We start from the raw sequence: 19,901 nt of genomic DNA on the forward strand, positions 1-19,901 counted from the left end.
CGAAAGGTTAAAGAAAATACAAGGTAAAAGCATAAAACTGAAAAATCCTAATACATGACAGATACATTATAACTATGGAGGAGTTCGTTTTCAGTAGCCTATGCAATATAATTTGAGTGTATTTTTAAATTCATCAGAGGACATGTTTCTTCTACACATGAAAAAAACAACAACAATAGAACAATCCTGTTTATACTGGTCGCTATAATTGCTGACTTGTATATCCTGTCCAGTGTCCAGCAACCTTGCCCTGTTAATACTGGGAGTAATTCTTCATGAGAGCCATAACTCTCAACAGTCCTCTTTCAACATGGACCTACCCAACGCAGCTGCACAACTGTGCACAGACAGCTTTTAAAACGCTGGACATGGTTTCTGTAACAAAACACTGCTGGCCAGGCTACTAAGCTTGGCTTTGATTTCAGACATCCTAATTGGCCCCTCTTTAAAGCACAAAGTCTTGTCTGTGTTCACTCTCATGGCTGCTTTAATAGTCTGAGACAAGCATATCTTCACTTGAGATGTCAAGTTGTTCTTCTATGGGTGTGAGGGTGTGTACACAGTACACTGTACATTTTTACACTTGTACTTTACTGTGATGTACACATATCGTCGCTGTCGGGCAGAAACCTTGTATCTGCACATTTCAATATTGATTTAGTAAATGAATGCATTGCATGCATTGTAATCTTCGGCTATTGTCACTATTCAATAAAAATGATAATAATGATAATAATAAAAAAGGAACGGTTTTGGACATACAAGGTTTCCACCCGACAGCGACGATAGGCAGCTTCCTCCTGCCTGTTATGCTGTCCACAGTTGGCACACAAGCCCTCCCATGGAATGAAGGGTGGCAGGCTATTTCTGTCCACTGGTAAAAGGAATGACGTGAATGCTCCCATTCTGCTCAGGAAGCCACAGAGCCAAGGAGGAATCCCCCTGTGAAACATCATACTCAAGTCCGACCTACGCCCTTTGAACCCTCTCATCATGAAGTGCCCTCATGAACTGTGACCCTACGGAGCACGCTCCCCAAAGCACTGCAGGTCACAGTTGAGTTTCAATCAGTCTGTTTGGACAGAATGGGTTCAGTGGCCCTTATAAGAGCAAGCAGTGCATCATAAAACTCAGCTGGTTGTGCAGTAATACTGTCAAAATAAACAATAATATATGATCATAATAATCATAATAATAATCATAATATTGCACAAACTGTGTGTGTGTGAGTGTTTCATTGCCCTCTGGCAATAAAACCTAAAAATGTTTAAACTTTCGGCCTAACTCTTTGATTAATTTATGTGACATCACTGACATGATACATGTTCAACATACGCTCTGCCATTATTATTATTAAAACATTTACATTTTATCCTTTGCTTTGTCAGCGGCTACAAAACACACCTTATTATGTACCTTTTTTACTGTAATGTCGCCTGTCCATCTTTGGAGAGACCAGACCCAGGTCTGTGTCTTTACTGTAATGTCGCCTGTCCATCTTTGGAGAGACCAGACCCAGGTCTGTGTCTTTCTGACACTGCAGTATGTTGGGTATCATTTCAGGACAGATGTCACTGTAGCTCCTGTTGTTGGCCTTATGGAGAAGCGGATTTCCTTTGACTATCTCCGACACTGTGGACAGAGACCTGAGTTTGGCTTTGTGTTTCCCCGAAGGTTTAATCACCTCCACCATCTGGTGTGCTGCAATGCTTCTATCACAGGCCTCCAAGACAGGCTGAGGAGCACCTGGCAGTAGATGCCCCTTAGAGTTATGTACTACTTGGTGGGAAATTGGATTTCTCTTTGCTTCCTGGCTATAGTCACCCCCAGGGGGTAATATATGAGCAACGGGCAATTCCGTTGCATTTCCTGATTCTAAACTACTGGGTGGTTGTTTGAGGGGTGGCACAAAATGTGGCATTGTTGTTTCACAGCATAGTCCATTTTCATGTGGCTCATGGTTTATGGTTGCTTCAATACAGTGGTTATAAGACATGTCTTGCTCATCCGTGTGAACTGCATTTGTGTTCTGGGATCCAGACTCCAGCTCTTCGCAAATCCCAACCTCATCCAGGGCAGCCAAAAGATCAACACTTCCCTTCTCAAAAGGAACTGGGTTCCGTAAAGCTGCCATGTAAGAATCTCTATATCTACATTTCAACTCTAGGTCAGTAGGTTCATGCCCTAGCTTTCTCTGACTGCATGGCGTGCAGGGCTCCTCTGAACATTTCAGGGTACGTGCACAGGGGGCACTGTTGCCTATAGGTATAGGTGGAGGTGGCCCACAGGGGGCACTGTTGCCTATAGGTATAGGTGGAGGTGGCCTGACTGGTTTGAACAAAAGAGGTGCAGTAGGATTTGGAGTGCTGTCCAGTTTTGCCAAAGCCTCCTTCTCCTTGGCAAAATCAACAAGGTCCACATAATCACCCTCTATCTCACGATAGTTCCGACTGTCCCAGGTATTGGGTGAAACCCATCCCACGGGCTTGGTTTGGGATGTGGAGAGTATTTTGGGGACACGTTTGTCACGCTCCATTTTGATAAGTTTTGAGGAACTATCCCCAAGTCTCAAAGACACTGAGATTCTGTCCCTTGTAGGAAGAATCATGCTCTCCAAAGGGAGGGTGGAAGAGTTGAAATGGGAAGGTACTGACAGGTGTTTCGACTCGAGAGGAGCTTCATGGGTGACATAGGGAGTGGGCAGCATGGCCTTGGGCTTATCTAAAAACTCTGGAATGGCTACCTTAACCCAGGGCAACTTTATTATTCCTTGGTCTGTGGAGAGCAAGCAACGTGAGAGCCGGGTCCCATGGCGTCCTTCATTGATTTCCTGCAGCCAGTCTTCACTGAAGATGCAAGGGTAGGATGTCTCGGGGATCGGCGTCTCCTCCACTTCACGACACCCCTCTTCCAGAAGACTTTTAAGGACAATGCGTGATGCTTGGTCCCCAAACGGTTCCACCTGTAGGTAGAAGTCCCCCGGACGCAGTAGCAGAGGGTTGAGCGGAGCTAGCTGGATGACAGTTTTGTCATGAAGACACAGCGGCCATCCCTCACAGCGGAAAAGCACATCAGAGTATGTCGCCTAAGTAGAGATACAAAAGAGCATGGTTTCATGGGGTGTTTAAAATTTAGTTGCTCCTGAACCCCATGCCTTATTGTCAATGATATAGAATAGATAACATTCAGCTGAGATGGCCACTCGATCTACACCAGAAAATAACATGGACAAATGTAACTGCATTGAAGACTGTATAATAAAAATGTTTTCATGTTTTAGTAGTCAATTTAATTGGCTACTAAAACATGAAACCATTTATATTAGAGGAGGCCCAATTTTGTATCCCATTGGGATTGACCTGTTGTATCAGTTGTTAGCATTAACCCCATGCATCTGTGTCTACTGCTGTTGTATCAGTTGTTAGCATTAACCCCATGCACCTGTGTCTACTGCTTGTGGGGTAAGCACAAGACAAGCACACCCTGAACGGCATGCATCTTGCCCAAAACATCCATGTGGCAATTAAAAAGTCAACTTGGAATGCTGTCCTTGTTTATTTAGTTTTAAATGGGCACTTAACATCTCTCTTGACTTGAATTTGATGATAAATGGAGGAGACATAGGCTCACATTTAACCCCATTATATATTAATGAATAAGAGTTACGTAGTTGAAGCCTGGATTTAGCCAGAGAATAGTGTCCTTAAAACACTGTTGAAATAAATCTCTTGAGCTTGAGCTGTAGTGAATAGCAAGCTTAAACTGTGTTATCTCACGTGCATATCTGGGCATAGAGCCACTATAAATAATTGGAATCCATGCAATACAAACATCTTAAAGTGGAACAGTCAAGTAATAAAAGTAAACACTAAACTGCACTGTTAGTTAATTACATCTGATAGTCTCCAAAGCCCTCTTCATATTGTAACATACTATCTATGAACTGATTTAATAGAAGTTAATATGCCAGAGTGTTCAAATGAAGTGTGAATTTGTGTCAATTTGTACATACAGTACACTTGCATACTCACACATGCCGCCTGTTGCACACTCTCCAGGAGATGTTTGGAGGGAATGAGGAAGTCCAGCAGGCAGTGCAATGCATCGCCGTGGTAACGCTCCTCGATGGTACGGAACAGCTGGCAGAGGACGACGGATGCCGTAGCCTCAAAGGGGGGGAACAGAGCCGACAGGGCGCTCTGGATGGATGAGTCCAGAGATTCTGGGTTCTGGAGAACAGAAAGGTATAGGAGATCAGAGTTCATGTGACCTTGATGGGCGAGTGTCTGACTGAAAACAAAAAGGAGTAGGAGGAGATACGTTTACTGGCAACCAAGTGCCAGCAACTCTGTCTTGCAAGCGTGCAATTTTCATTCCAACCCACAGGAAACGAACCTCCCTGTAAACTAATACAAGCAGAAACAAAAACAAATGAACACATGACCCAGATGCAGATTTCTGACAAAGGAGTTACCTAGAAACATGAGTTAAAGTGTAACCCAATATGACCCAAGTCTTTTGTGCCAGTAATCTGGCCCCTTAGCCACATTAACCCTGGCATCCCTATTTTGGGCATGTCATTATAGGTGGAAAAAAACTAAAAAAGGGGGAAAGCCTAGGCATAATAGTACGCTTAATTTTTACACACTGTACGCCAGTGTAACGCAGAAAAAAAATATTTATAATCTTGCGTGTTAAACATCCCCAATATGCTTTCCATACAGTCATCTGTAATTGACATTTGAACAATCAAAAAATGTTGGCATAATATTTTAATGTCATGGCTTGTCCTCCACATTCAAGTATACAATTAACATCTCTTAACATGAAGCAGATGGTTGTCAGAGCAGATGTGATAGCCATAAACTAACACTTTATTTGAAAAGGTACCTGATGTGAACTACAGATGTATGCACCGCACCGTCTTTGAGTTCAAGGAATTTCATGCTTATGCACCCCTGAACTGGAAAATTAATGTAGCACTCAACAACTGCATTCATTTCAAAATCTGTTTATAGATGATACATTATTGTCAAATCGTCTACACATTGTTATTTCCTGTCTATCTGAACCATTTTCCATCAAACGTTTTGAAGTAGTCAAGTCAGTCCTAGCTGATGTCACACTTCCATCTCTTCTTCATTTCTTATTATACTTTGTGGGGGTTAACAGTAGACAGTCCTATCGTGACTTGGTTGTGATATTAAGAAACTTGTGTAAAAACAAAAAGTTTTGCAATCCTAAATACATAAATCTATAATCTCCAATTTCTATTAACAGCAAATTAACTTTCTGTATCAGTGCAGTCAATTCGTATCCTAAGACATTTCATAGTACAGTAGTCTGCCTAGAATGCATGCATGATATACTATGTGAAATGGACTATACTGTATGTATATGTCTGCCGTGGAAGGTCACTTTCAAAGGCTGGTGTCTATTTAGACCTTTGATTAGTGCTGACAGCACAGCTTTGACCAAAGAACGTCCACATGACCAAGGAACATCCAACAATGTAAAACCACACGACGGATATATTTTCTTGGCCTCTTTTGTAGCTGTACTAAGGAATGCCTTTAAGCAATGCCAGCTTTACTTTCTGCAACCAAAAGAAAGTGAAATAGTTTTCAGTATGAGCATAAATATGCTCATGGGATGCTCATGGGATGTTGGGATCAGCTGCGTTTTATTCGACAGTTCAGTAGGCCTACCTACTCACGTGTTTCTTTGTTTTTTGTCTTGGGGGGGGGGGGGGGGTTAGTTGATCTTCTATTTTCACGCGAATCAGATCAGACGAGAGGACTCGCTGAATTTAAGCAGATTACTAATCGAACTGTACTCAGCCATTTTCACCTGTAAAAATGTGATCACTAGAACATACAGTACAGTATTAGCCTATACGAGCAATATATCAGCAATCCACCCAACGAGTGTTTGCTTTGTTTCATCTTCTCAACATGAGCAGGCAGAGCAGGAGCAGGAGAAGAAAAGGGGATTTCTTTTTGCCATTTTCAGAAGATCAAGGTGGCATTTGATTGGGCCTCATCACAAGCCCTTTAGCAGTATGTTGGTATGATTTAATCTGTCTTGCCTGCGTATGTGAACACTTGTTTCATGTTGGGCCAAGTTCCACCTCATTTAAGCTGGTATACTTCAAGTGGGCAAGGGTCAGGTTCTGATCTTACTCAAACAGACAAGATCCAACAAAGAAACGTCTGGTCCAGCTCATGAGTCTCAAAGTGAAGCTGTGTAAAAGGACACTGTTTCTCTGTTAAGAGTCACGCTTGGTGCTAATGTTTACTGCATGGACATGCCTGCATCACATAACCATGCTCATAGGAATTAGGCTGTTGAACCAAGCCCTGGCCATAGGCTACCAGAGCCAGCTGTGCCGAACGGTCGTGGCCAAACAAAACACACGGAAGCAGGGAAAGATTGAAGCCAAATCCTTTGGGTCGTTTTCAAAGGTGAGCGAGCACAACTGCAGAAGACAGAAAGAAATGTGGTTTGTGAAGTGGTAAGGAGGAAACATCAACACAGGTTCAAGTTTAATCACACTTCAAGTTCTTACACATTACAGTGATCAAGCCATATCACATATCATCTTTTTATGAGAGAGAATGGCTTGTACTGTATATTTTAGTTTTTTTGAGGGGCGCTATTTACAGCTTTTGTCCCCACAAAATGTCCGCAACACAAACATTAAATGCCATTGACAATGAAGGGAAGATTTACGTCATCTTGTCCCCACCCGTCTCATATTTGCCATCGACAATGAAAGGAGAAATTAGGTCAAAATTGTCCGCCAAATATGACGTAAATGTCCGCAAAACAAACATCAAATGCCATTGACAATGAAAGAAGAAATTAGGTCAAAATTGTCCGCCAAATATGACGTAAATGTCTGCAAAACAAACATTAAATGCCATTGACAATGAAAGGAGAAATTAGGTCAGATGTCTGCCAAATATGACGTAAAATGTCCGCAACACAAACAATAAATGCCATTGACAATGAAGGGAAATTTACGTCATCTTGAGACGTGTGGGGACAACCCCACACGTGTCATATTTGCCAAAAATTGCCATCGACAATGAAAGGAGAAATTAGGTAAAATGTCTGCCAAATATGACTGAAATTTGTGGCAACAGGCATTCTGATTGGCCAGTATGAGATGATGCATGATGATGTATGATGATAAGAGCGCCCCTCATTTCACATGGATGTGATCTTTTTACTCCCAAATTGTTTTTGTTTTTGTAACCCTTTTTTTTCACCCAGTGTCAATTGTCTAACAATGTAATCCTGGGAGCTGCACTCCCTCTGCCAACCTGGGGAGAGCAACGGACTGACCTCATGCTTCCTTCAATGCATGAGGAACCCAAGCCGCTTCGTTTCACCTGACAGGAGGAAGTTTCCTTAACGTAGCGTGTGGAAGGAACACGTTATTCTAATAGTCCCATAGTGTTAATAATATACGGCAACCTTCCCTGTGTTTCTTCACTAGTCCGATCCAGAAGAACACAGTTTGCCGGCCACTGCTACAGAGCTGACAATGAGGTTATATCTTCCCTTCTTCTCTGGAGTCCTGCCTCAAAGCAGACCAGAGGTAGAAAACTGTCGTTCCCTGATGTCATCGCTAGGGACACAGGCATCAGTAAGCAGGAACTGGGGATGGCAATGAAGGACCGGGAAGTCTGGCATGATATTGTGAAATCCACGATCTCGACCGCGATCGAAAAATGATGATGATGATGACATTTCACTTATTGATGTTTAATTGTCTCATTTTATAACACATATTACTATGTACTAGAGTTCGCACACTACGGTTGTTAGGGGTGAGTCTTAAGTGTGTGTGTGTGTGTGTGTGTGTGTGTGTGCGTGTGTGCGTGAGTGCGTGCGTGCGTGCGTGCGTGCTTGCGTGCGTGCGTGCGTGCGTGCGTGCGTGCGTGCGTGCGTGCGTGCGGTACATGTATATTCCAATCGAATATTTATTCAGAAGCCTCACCCTGAGGGCTGAGGCTTATTCACATGAGAGAAGCAGAACCAACCCACCTATTTTGAAGAAGTACAGGTCTGGAGCCACGCAGCTAGCAGTAGCAAATAGGCATGTTATCCATGCCATCATTTCACTCTTCCCTCCCTGCAGTGTTGCTCTCCCACTCCTCAAAGCGCACTTTAAGTGGTGCAACCACTTCATTAAGGAGCTACTGTATGTGTGTCAGTCCCTGGCTGGGTCCCTGGGTCCCTGGCTCGATCCCTGGGTCCCTGGCTGGGTCTGTCCGAGCACGAAAATAGCATTTGGTTTGTTTTCACAACCAAGTGTCACTGTCTGTCCGAGCACGAAAATAGCATTTGGTTTGTTTTCACAACCAAGTGTCACTGTCTGTCCGAGCACGAAAATAGCGTTTGGTTTGTTTTCACAACCAAGTGTCACTGTTGTGCAGCCTAACACACACACATATTAACTGTATATGATGATTTCAGGTGTGACAGTATAAGTACAGTGACAGTACAGTACAGTACAGGGACCCCCTGGGGACCCCCACACGGTAACTCTGTCATTTCTCAACCATTTCGGAAGCAGGGCGGCTCGCCGGAACCGGGCCGGCACCCTGGACGCGTTTCTTTTCTTTCTGTGAGACTAGTCTCTATATTAGCAGTGTTGTGTGGGATGTAAATATTTGCATGCCATGCCAGTGTCAATATTTGAATAATGAGTCTTAGTCTTTGTATCTCTTGGAAACATTACATGGCCTCAGCAGAAAAGAATGCATCCTTTTTCTGATTGTGCACATCTGTCACAATAGATTATGGCCTGGAGAACAAAATACCTTTGAGGCTGGTCCTTGCATAGTAATGCATGACAGCTGTTAAGAATTTGATTCAACTTCTACTGTATGTCTCAAAGCTAACAGTGGACTCACAGCCTTTTCCCAGTATGCAAGTGATATTTTAATTCATGTTCTGTACAGTGTCTACGCATGTGCTATACAGACATAACATCATTTTATTAACAATTTTTCTGTGCAAACCCTTGTCCCACATGAAGTTAGGAAACTAACCCAGACAGTTTTGCAATCAATCAGCCATAGCAAATAAGTCGTAAACTAGATAAAGTGCCCCTCAGGGCACAGGTCTCCACCAGGGCAGGTCGGGTTGTGGCCTCCTGGTGCCTTCGGCCTGGTGAGTGTGTGTTTTAATTTCTCATTGCACCAAGCAATGGTGCAATGAGAGTTTGAAGCTAAAAAGCTCTTTTAACATGGTTCCTGTTGACATTGATGAAAGACAAGTTCTGGAAGGTTATTTTCTCCCCTGGCCCATCATGGGTGGTTCCGTTGTATGTATCTCTGTGAATGAACAGTCAACATAACTCGGACACTGTTCAGACAGACTAGCCAGGTGAACTTGGAAGAGAGCTGAAGGAGCCGCAGTGTTATGAGTTCTTTAGTATCCCATTGCTTCCCATTACTTCTCCCCAGGATCAACATCTGTGTGTTTATACAGTTAACAACAGACCGTTTTTGTTATTGTGCTCTAATGTTACAATGTTTATTTTGACACTCAACCAGCACCAAATTAGTGTAGGCTACATAATAACCATAAATAGCTATTTAATTGTCTGAAGCCCAGTGCTAAAGCAGCAATACCAAGGGAAATGTACATGCAAATCCCTCTGTTTGCAAACAATGGTAACACAATGGTACAAAGAGCCCACACCCCTTTTCCAGGTCAAGGAAGGATGCAGTACTTTAATTATTTGCATCGTTTCAATCACAGGATAGAAATGTTGTTGCAAATAAAGTAAATCTACCTCTCTTAAAGGGATATTTCTCTCAAAAAAAGGTTTTGTCGTTTTATCGTCTACTCAGGCTTATGTGAGCACCCCAGATAGTTTTTAAGTTGCTTGATTTTGTATTTAGATATTTGATATTCATTTTAGCTGTGCCGCACCCTTTCTACTGTATACAAACTCATTGTAACTTCAAACTCAAAATAGTTACATCGAAAACACCCGTCCTTGGTTCGGTTGACTAATATGGGCCGTGTTTTTTCAATTACTTTTTTCATTTATTTTTGAATTTTTATATATATTTTTAGAATGAAAAAAATAATAATAATACAATGAAATAAGTGCTCACAAAACCCTGAGTAGACTCCCTCCAGCCCTGAAATCCTTAAAATCTCTTGCAATATATTTAGGAAATACCTTAAATCATGACTCCATCTTCACACTAACTGGTCATAGTTAGTTTCCAACCCCGGATACCCCATCTCCCATGCTCTGGATTCTTCTCTCAGGGTACCTCTTGTCCTTTGTGTACTGTATAGCTCCAGCCTTATATACGTACAAGGATTATTTTTTGTTTCATGGTTGTTTGTACAGTATGTTTGTGTATAGTTTTATGTTACAAGCTGGAGGTATTTTTTGTGTATAGTCCATTTGGCGTTTTCTAAAATGATGTCACTTTTTGTAATTTTTTTAAACTGCCAATAAAGTATTCCTATCTATCTATCTATAGACGATATTGACCAAAATGGTTTTTGAAAGTGAAATATCCCTAGTTTCATTGGATTAGCAGTTAGCACCCACCGCCAATGTGCGTGTGCTGTAAATAGGTATGTTTTGAAAACTATGTTACAAGACATCAACTCTGTTTGCTGCATTTATATCATGGGAGCATGAATGTGTTCCTAACATTTCCTAAAGGGGACTCCTTGCTCAGAGACATTTGTTCAACCACAGAGCCTAGACTAATAAAAAAACTATCTACAGATTAAAGCTATAATGAAGACAATTATAAATTGCTGCCATATATTCCATTGATGTCCACCTACCTATTCATGTGATAGAGAATATATGGCTTTGCCTCTGCCTGCTATTGTCCAGTTTACCATGTGCTTTAATTCTGTTCAACAAGCACTGGACTCTTGAAGAGCCTCATTCTCTGACAAAGGTCATTGTCTGACATGGCTTGACTTGCTAGAGTGGATTAGACAGAGGCATCTGTTAAACTTATAAAGGTCTGATCCTTCTTTGTTCTATACCACAGAGACCCTCAGGTGATGTGCTATAGCGAGCACTTTGGAAATATAATTACACATATTAAAGACATTGCCTCAGGCTTTGGTCAAAGAAAGTCCTGATCGGGATTTCAGCTGCAGTATAAACAAGGTGCTGAGACGTCATTGAATAATGACTGTAGGCTACTTCAATTTTGAGCACCAAGAACAAAAGGTCAAAAGCTTAAAGAAGGTTAGCTACCTGCATTTTGCTTATTATGGATTCACTTGAGCAAAATTACCCTGTCCTTTTGTGTGACCGGCTGCTGGTATTTGCATCACATTTTTCTGATAAATGATGGATATCATCTTCAGAAAAGGAAACCTGCAAGCCCACAGGAACTCAGACTTCCTGTAAGAATTATCTTACAGGAGGTATTTAACCAGGTCAGGAGTGACCCGCCAGTAGGCCTGTTGACTCATCAGTACAAACTTTTAGACAACACCGACCCAATCATAACAACAGCAAATTGTTTAGTCTCTGAGTTGGGCATGAGGTCATGGTGGGACATTAGACAATCATACAGTTCTCCTCCCAAAACAAGCAGTGACTAATACACACAAATTATCCAATCAGAGAACAGTTAAATACAGTTTCAGGAAGGGAGTTGGAAACAGATTGGTTGGATGGATAAGAATACTTTCCCCACAGGAAAATTCAGGTATCAGGTGTTATAGAGCTAGATACTCTTACTTGCAATTCTTTCAAGGTTTCTTTTTAGCAGAGGCTTAACCAAAAGTCCAAAAGGTATGCATTTAGATATTGTATGATGATAATTATAAAAATGCATTTATGTATCATGAAACCAGGTTTTCTGTGTTACAATTAACTTACAACCCCCAACCCCCAACCCCCTTGAAAACTCTTGACTTAGAGAACGGGTGTTGATTGGTACAGTATGGTGATGGTCCTTGGACCTTGTGTGAGGCACTCTTGTACAACTCTGCCCAGAGCTTTCTTTGGCACATCATTGAACTAAGCCATCTTAAATACTTTCAACATTGACTGCCCAATAAATAAATAAAACCCACGGGACGGGACGAACCCCAACACCCATCTAAGTACTCACCCCTAACAACCGTAGTGTGCGAATTCTAGTTGATTTGGCTGACACTGTATTCCAGTGGGTTTTATAGTTCCAAAGAAAGCAGTCTACACTACTGAGGTTTAGAGGCCAATACTCTAGTGTCTCAAGTTTTGGTGTTGTATTGCCTTTGTCCTCACACCTCATAAGGTTGCAGTAATAAAAGCATTTATCTGTGGGTAAGCTGAGATAGATTTAAAAATCAGGATTTAAAGATATTTGAAGCACTGCAGAATTCCACATTTAATTAGACATGTCACAAATGGAATGTTTGTGCCAACAAGTAAATAACATGTAGGCCTATGTTGTTTTCAAATCATAAGGTCTTTAAATGTTTTGTTGTACTGTACTCAGGTTGAGGCCTCGTATAAGCCCTTTGGGCTTCTTGCCTCCTCATAGCACTTTCTTTTTTGTATTCTACGTATTTCCTTTTTGTATTGTTTTTATATTGTGCTAAATAAAAATCAAATCAAACAGGATTCCAGGATCGTAATGCCAATAGGCTTGTATTTACAGGGTAACCAGAATCTGAGTATGAAGGAATTAGTTAAACACTGGAGGCCGTACTACAGACATTTGTCATACAGAAATTATGGCGGCTGGAGATGACAATAAGCTGGATAATTGGATCCGCCTGCTGTCATGCCGGTGGACATCAACTATATTGACTATTACTTCACCAGCAGTTCAAGGTAATTGAAAAGCTCTGGATTGATTCAAGTTCTCGTCACTCCTATTTTGGCCAAGGTTAGTACGCAGTGAATGTTTCAACTCTTGAACGTTTTTCAGAATGACCCTGAAAGCTCTCCCACCATGCACTAAAATTGTCAGTGAAAATGCATCCATTGCTACTCTGAGGGTGTACAAATAAATGTAACCAAATGGACTCCTATAGGTCCATTTGGCTACAGAGTTAAATTAACACTGAGGTCTTTACTGTGTGCCATGCAGTTCCAAGGCTGTGGTTAAAAAAGGGAGAAGGGAGATGGACCACATTCTCACTGTGGAAAGAAATCTATCTTGACAACATCATGTCCATTGCATGGTGGAGCAGGCGAGCAGCACCTGCTGCCAACCTAAAGTCACGCTGTTGCCAGAATGCAAAGCAAGGTCTCTGCTGGGTTGCATGCATGCAAATTCAAAACCTCAAAAATCTATCAACAAAAAACAACAACAGCAACAACAACCTGTAGGGTTCACATCTAGTGAAACACCCAAGCAAACATGCAACAATTTGAAAAAAGAAGGAAATAACAGCCCTTGGAAAACCTCCAGCATTAGCTACACAACCAAACATGACAAAACACGTTCTCATCTCCCTTTTTACTAAAGCATTTACTAAAGTCAGAATGTACGGAAAAATACAAATACAAATACCAAGTTACAATACGTACAATACCCACATTATGAATTTGAACCTTCACAGTTAATAGGCAAATAGCCCATACAGTCCTAATAGTGGTGATAATATGTGGTGGTTGGATGGTAAGAGAGCTGGGGGTGTTTAAGGAATGTACAGAATGGCTCTGGCATTCACGGCTCTTCATTCTTCGGGTCGGGACAGATTTTCTTGGAAGCCAAAAGCATTTCTAACACAATCACAGTGTGGGTTTGTGGACTAGTCTCCATGTGGCCTCAACATCTGTAGGATAACAGACGGACACTGTGCTATCAAAAGAACGATGAAAAGAAGGACAAGCCGCCCCCAGTTGTGTGAATCCTCCTCCTCTGTTGTTTACATTAGGTTGAGTTTTTTGGTTGGGTTTACAGTAAATTCAACCAAGGCCAAATTTGAACTATTGTTGTGAAAACTAAATGTGTGATGACCACAGTCCCCCTCTAAAAGAAGCCACAACATTGAACTTTTTAAAACTTATTGTAGGGAAAGTAAGTGACAATTGTTATAGTAAATCTCTAGAAAGAATTCACTAACTCACAGAGAGCCTATAGCCACTCAGCCATTTCCCCTGAACACTTGGCAAATAGCTCTGCTTTCAAAACACTGCACAGGCTCGATCTCGCACAGTGCGTTTGACCCACTTTTGTGATGTAGATTATAAACATTGAAAATATGGTTTGAAGCTCCCATGACAACTCTGAAGTACATTGGCTCACTCACTGCCTGAACAAAAATAGAAATCAGTACTCCGACACAGATGTCTGCAATCATAAAACATTTTCATCCTGCACATCACATCATATTTTGCAATAGCGTTTACTCTTATTCTGCAAGTGGTAGGACTGTGGCTCACATTCTACTCTAAGAGCAGCAGAGGGTTGCACTGGCTGCTAGGAGACCGTAGTATTACAGAGACATGTATGCTGACGTGTTACTATAGCTGGACATGGATGTCATGATGACTCACGCGTGGCTGCTTAGAGAGAGACACTGCTGACCCCAGCCAGGGGCCAGGCCAATATGTCTACTACAGTGAGTGTATACTGTACTGTATAGCACTGATTTACAAATCTGACAGGAGAGTAGGTGTGCACTATGGTAATCTGTTCTGTGGTGGTAGTCAGTACCTACAGACACAAATAAATGCCTCTGTACATGTAGAGTATACATGTATGCTCTGTAATTGTGGCTTCCAAAACATTGGGAATGGTGAACTCAGTGCTCCCTGGTGAAGTCAATTATTTGTATTCTTTAATTAATTGCAAATCATAGCTTTCTTCTACACCATTTTTTAGGTGCATGCGGAAGACAGACTCAGCTCAGTATAAACATGTTTTGGCAAGGCTCAGAGCGCTTCTGAAAGCCAAGAGCAGCACTCGCTCCAGGGTTCAGCCATTTGCATTAACTTTGAATAAACTCCCCGCAATCCCTGCAACGGATGCCGGCATTCACATTGCAAATAACCTCTGCACTACTAGACCACCAAGTTTGCATGGACAGAAAAACTGGCGCTGTCCTGAGAAGAATGAATTTGACCTTGACTCTGACTGACTTTTCTATATTCCTGTCATACATTAACTCAAAAGATCAGCCAGGGAGGGTTCAGGACTTTTCATGCGTGTGTATCAGTAGTGACTGTTTACTGTAGATACATATACAGTAATCTAATAGCTCTGCCTGATAGATTAATGACTTTGAGTTGAGGGGGGTGGTCAAGGAAGATAACATCAGGCATGCACTAAGGAAAAACAATGCAGCCATACAAAGAACAAACTCCTAGAGAGCATGGTTTGAGTTGTAACACCTGCTCAAACAACGGCAGTAGATGTTAACGGAAGGACAAAGTAGCCTACAGTAGTGGCCATGATAAGCTGCCAAGTCTAGACTTCTATAAACATCCTTCCTTCCTGCTTTATTTGAAGCCATCACTTCTCTGGCACATTTGAATAGAATTTATGGGGTAAAGCCTAGATAGTTTTTCTGGGGGAAAAAGAAGAAGTATCAATAAAATACAATTGTAGTTAGAGAGAGAGAGAGAGAGAGAGAGAGAGAGAGAGAGAGAGAGAGAGAGAGAGAGAGAGAGAGAGAGAGAGAGAGATAATAATAATGTCCAATCGCTGGAGACTGATGGTCAGTGATGGCCACATCATCAGGTTAAGTCCTCTACTTTTAATGACTGTTGACTGAAAAGATTTGCTGAAGATGGTGAGGATAATGGCTATCAGCAAATATCCATAAAGTCCTAATTAGTGGTGATATGTGGAATAGAGAGCTGAGGGTGTTTAAGGAATGTACAGAATACATAAAGTAAGATATAACGAACTGGACGTGGAACACTTTGGAGATACAATAAAATTCTAAATGTGAATGTTACAGTCCAGTTGCTTTTGACGGATTGACAATGTTGCCACATCATTCTCAGCTGGAGTCCACAATTATCTACTTTTATTTGTCATTTTACGCAACAATAAACTCACCCAAAAAGTTCAAACACCCCACATATGCTTCCAAAATACCATCTTCAAAACTAACATTCTTTTCTTGTGGTTTAACTATGGTCATTAATTAAACTCTATTGTGACCAGGATTAGTCCCCTAGTCATAAAACACCCTGTGGATTTGGTGGTTGAACCTTTTTAAAACAACCCATTGAGTTGAAGAATCACATTATGTGCGGACGCAAAACCCTCTGTTAATATATACTGCAAAATACAACCCTTCTCAAGAATGTGTGTCATCCACCCCAATTATATCCTGCAAGTGCTGCAAAACAAAAGAATGTGCTGTCCCTGTATCTGTCTCTCATATGTGAGAAGCCTCATATGGTGAACTCATTTGAAGCAGTCCCACCTACTGTGCTTAGGACAACGACAAACCTTTTGAGATTGCGTTGACATCAGCTGTGCACTGAAAATGTAGGGTTTCACAAACTCTCTGTAGTAAAGTTGTTCAGTATAGTGCTGTTACACTCTTACTACTGTACTTTCCCAAAAGCAAAGGAATATACTACTTTAAGTAGGCTACACTGTACAAGTGTACAATCTTGGGACCTATAAAGGGTCTACTTTGTACACACTTAACGATCAGGGCTGTGCAGTGTAGGCTTACCAAACATTAATTACCAACACAACATCAGTCATGCACGAGGACCCACAGCCTCAAAACAAAGCCACTTGTCCTCAACACCACATTCACCGCAGGGCTCATTAAACATAAGGCAACAACAACAAGGTCAAATAAAGCTGATTACTCTACCATCTTAGCAGAAGTGTGTGTCCTCTAGCCAGCTGAAAGTTGGTTCATGTTTGGATCCTGAGTATCCTCTCTCCAGTCAACTTCCCTGGAGACTATTATGGAAGCTAGAGTCCTGTCATGTTTAGAGTATCAACAACAGCCGTTAGTTCATGCTATACAGTATCTCCACATGTCAATGTCATACAGTTGACTTAGAGTGAAACAGTAAGGTAGCTCCCATTCTTCCAAGATGTTCAACAAGTATGACTGACTGAGAAACAAGCAGCCGAGAGTCACGCTGCCTGTTGATTCACTGCGGCTCTGTTGCTCTGTGTGCTCTGAGTGTTTGGAATGAGGTTAAGACAGAGGGAAGGAGGGACAGAGAGAGAGAGAGAGAGAGAGAGAGAGAGAGAGAGAGAGAGAGAGAATGAGAGGGGGAGGAGAAGAAAAGCTTTCCCTTTCAGAGGAAATCCCCCTCTAGGCTTTTCATACTTTTCTTCTCACACTGGCACTCTCTCTCTCACTTTCACACACACACACACACACACACACACACGCACGCACGCACGCACGCACGCACGCACACACACACACACACGTGCACAGATTTGTACGCACATGCACGCATGCACAACTGTTAGTTGAATTTGGCAGAACCTGTCTTAAACATCTGAATGCTTATGAACACTCATTTGAATATAGTCATCCCACCCACTTTGACAGTGACCCATATCTACAGCAGGGTGTGCGTGCAGCCGCGCACGCACCCACACCCCCCACACCCACCCCCCACACACACACCCAACGCACACGCACGCACACACACAAACACAAACACACACACACACACACACACACACACACACACACACACACACACACACACACACACACACACACACACACACACACACCCTCCTTTAACCCTGCATCAGAGGGCTGCAGAAATCTAACCCCTCCTTTGTGGCCCCTTTTCTCTCTATTTTAATCACAGAGGGCTTTCAGGAGGGGAGTTAAGTCAGTCTTTCTCCTCTATCTGTGTCCCGATAGTCTTCCCCTGTCTGCCCTAGGCTTTCTCATTTCCGGTCTTCAGCCGCTCTCCTCTGACGGACTGCCCAGGGTTTGACTCACATCAAAGGAAGAGACAGCAGAATGAAGGGGGCTTCCCTGCAGAAGCTCCAGCCAGGCAGCGCCGGGCAAGTGAAGAGAGCTGGCAGGCTGCTTCCACAGTACTGCAGGAATGTACGGAGCTACACCCTCTGGACTCTGCTGCATGAGTCTGGGGCTGTAGGGTCAGAACAGTGTGAAACCCAAGACCCTTCCAGAAAAGAACCTATAGCAGGACCCCTCCAACATTCCTTGAAGGAGGAGATTGACAGACCCCATGTTTGTTTTTCTTTGCCCTGTGTCAAAATAAGTCAAATCAATGTGCCGGTGAAGTCGTTTTGACGCAGTAGTTCTTGGTTGGTCTCCATATCTATTCGCATGTGATGATTCCAAATCCAGACCTCGCGTGATGTTGACATTTGCATTTTAGAGCGAGAGATATAATCAAACTTGTTTATATGAAAATGGAGGCTGAAGAATATTCAACAGGTTGCAGATGCAGTAAGGATCGAGGGCTTATAACTTGTCTCTCTGTGGTTTCAGCAGTCACTCAAACATTCCTCACATGTTTTTCTTCAGACAGAGAAAAAAACATGCTAATCTGTCTTTCGCACCAAACCACAAAATATGTAGGTTAGCTTTTTGAAATGTGGAACACCTACCTATCTTTTACACCCTCACAACATCTGTTTCTTTCATTCTTTCTTTCTTTCTTTCTTTCTTTCTTTCTTTCTTTCTTTCTTCCTTCCTTCCTTCCTACTCTCTGGCTTGGCAGAGGGCTAGACCCTGCTTGCCTGCGGTTTTGGCAGATGTGTCTAGATGTGTCCTAACAGAGTGTGAGAGACAGATGTTTGTGGATAGACAGCAGGTACTCCTACTCTCTCTGCTCCTCGATCCTCTGTCCTTCACTACTACTAATAAAGCAATGATTCACCAGGGCATGTGAATCTTTGTGTTATTGACAATAATCTACTTGTTAACGACTAATTTTCTCTGTTACTGTATTGTGTATAGAGAGGAAAACTCAACATCAAAATTAGCATATTAATGTTTGTTGCCAGGTATATTTGCATATAATACAAGCATTATTGACATACTGATTATCAACATACATTAAGACGATTAAGTAACCTAGCTAAACTGGACCAAATAATAGTTTCATAAATATTCTATTTATTATAATTTCATATTACACGTTATTACTTGATAATGACCGCTCCACTCTATAACAGACCGAGCCTCAGAGCACCTGGCTGCGCTGCTTGGATTTTATGCTGTATATGGACTTGACAACTTGTGCCTTAATTGGCTTGGACTTTCCTTTTCCTTTTTTTGTTATGTCTTGACCAAACTATTCACCAATGCACAATGTATACATACCTTGTTGTCCAACAGAGCTGGAAATTAAAAAAATCATGTGCGCATGTGCGTGCGTGTATGTATGAGAGAGAAAGACACCTCTGTGAGTCCGATGGCCCCCAAGTGGTCCGTGAAGCATCCACAGACCACTTGGGGGTCTGCGGACCACCTGCCTAATAATATCATTAATGCTGTGCCCATCCCTGTACATAATTTGGTGTTCATATATTCGAACGAGTAAGGACTAGTTAAGTTAATGAAATGCCAATTTCAAATATGACGTGAGAGCAAATTGGCCTGTGTCATAGCGGCCATAGTCTATAGTCAATTGTTCCTATAAGTGTTTAGTTTACTTTAAAACACAGGTACATACAGTATGACATAGTACAACGTTTCGGCCACAGTTGGCCCTCATCACGTGATGAAGTACCTGCATGTAATATGTACTACTACTATGTAATATTTTTTTTGTGTTTTAAAGTAACCTAAACACATTCTTTTGAGTCTGTGAGTGTGTTATCCATGTAAAAAGAGAGACCATTGCATAGTGTTACCATTGCTTGCAGTATGTGACTGTTTAGAATATAATAAGAGACTGTTGCGTGCCCATGTAAAAAGAGAGACCCGTCTGCTTTTGTTTTTGTCTCACTCAT

The 19,901-nt window shown here is 42.0% G+C and overlaps 1 protein-coding gene across 1 annotated transcript in view; it reads right to left on the reverse strand.

The window, feature by feature from the left end:
* The window catches only part of quob (quattro b), a 41,125-nt gene extending 24,151 nt beyond the window's left edge, over positions 1–16,974 (reverse strand). The window contains exons 1-3 of the mRNA XM_079510639.1: positions 16,804–16,974; positions 4,032–4,229; positions 1,417–3,085 (exon numbers count right to left, since the gene is read on the reverse strand). Of these exons, the coding sequence (XP_079366765.1) occupies positions 1,417–3,085; positions 4,032–4,229; positions 16,804–16,806 (1,870 nt within the window). The 5' untranslated portion in view covers positions 16,807–16,974. The remainder of the gene's footprint in view (positions 1–1,416; positions 3,086–4,031; positions 4,230–16,803) is intronic.
* Between the last annotated feature and the right edge of the window lie 2,927 nt (positions 16,975–19,901).

This window comes from Electrona antarctica (genome assembly GCF_951216825.1).
Source record: "Electrona antarctica genome assembly, chromosome: 9".
Taxonomy (NCBI): domain Eukaryota; kingdom Metazoa; phylum Chordata; class Actinopteri; order Myctophiformes; family Myctophidae; genus Electrona; species Electrona antarctica.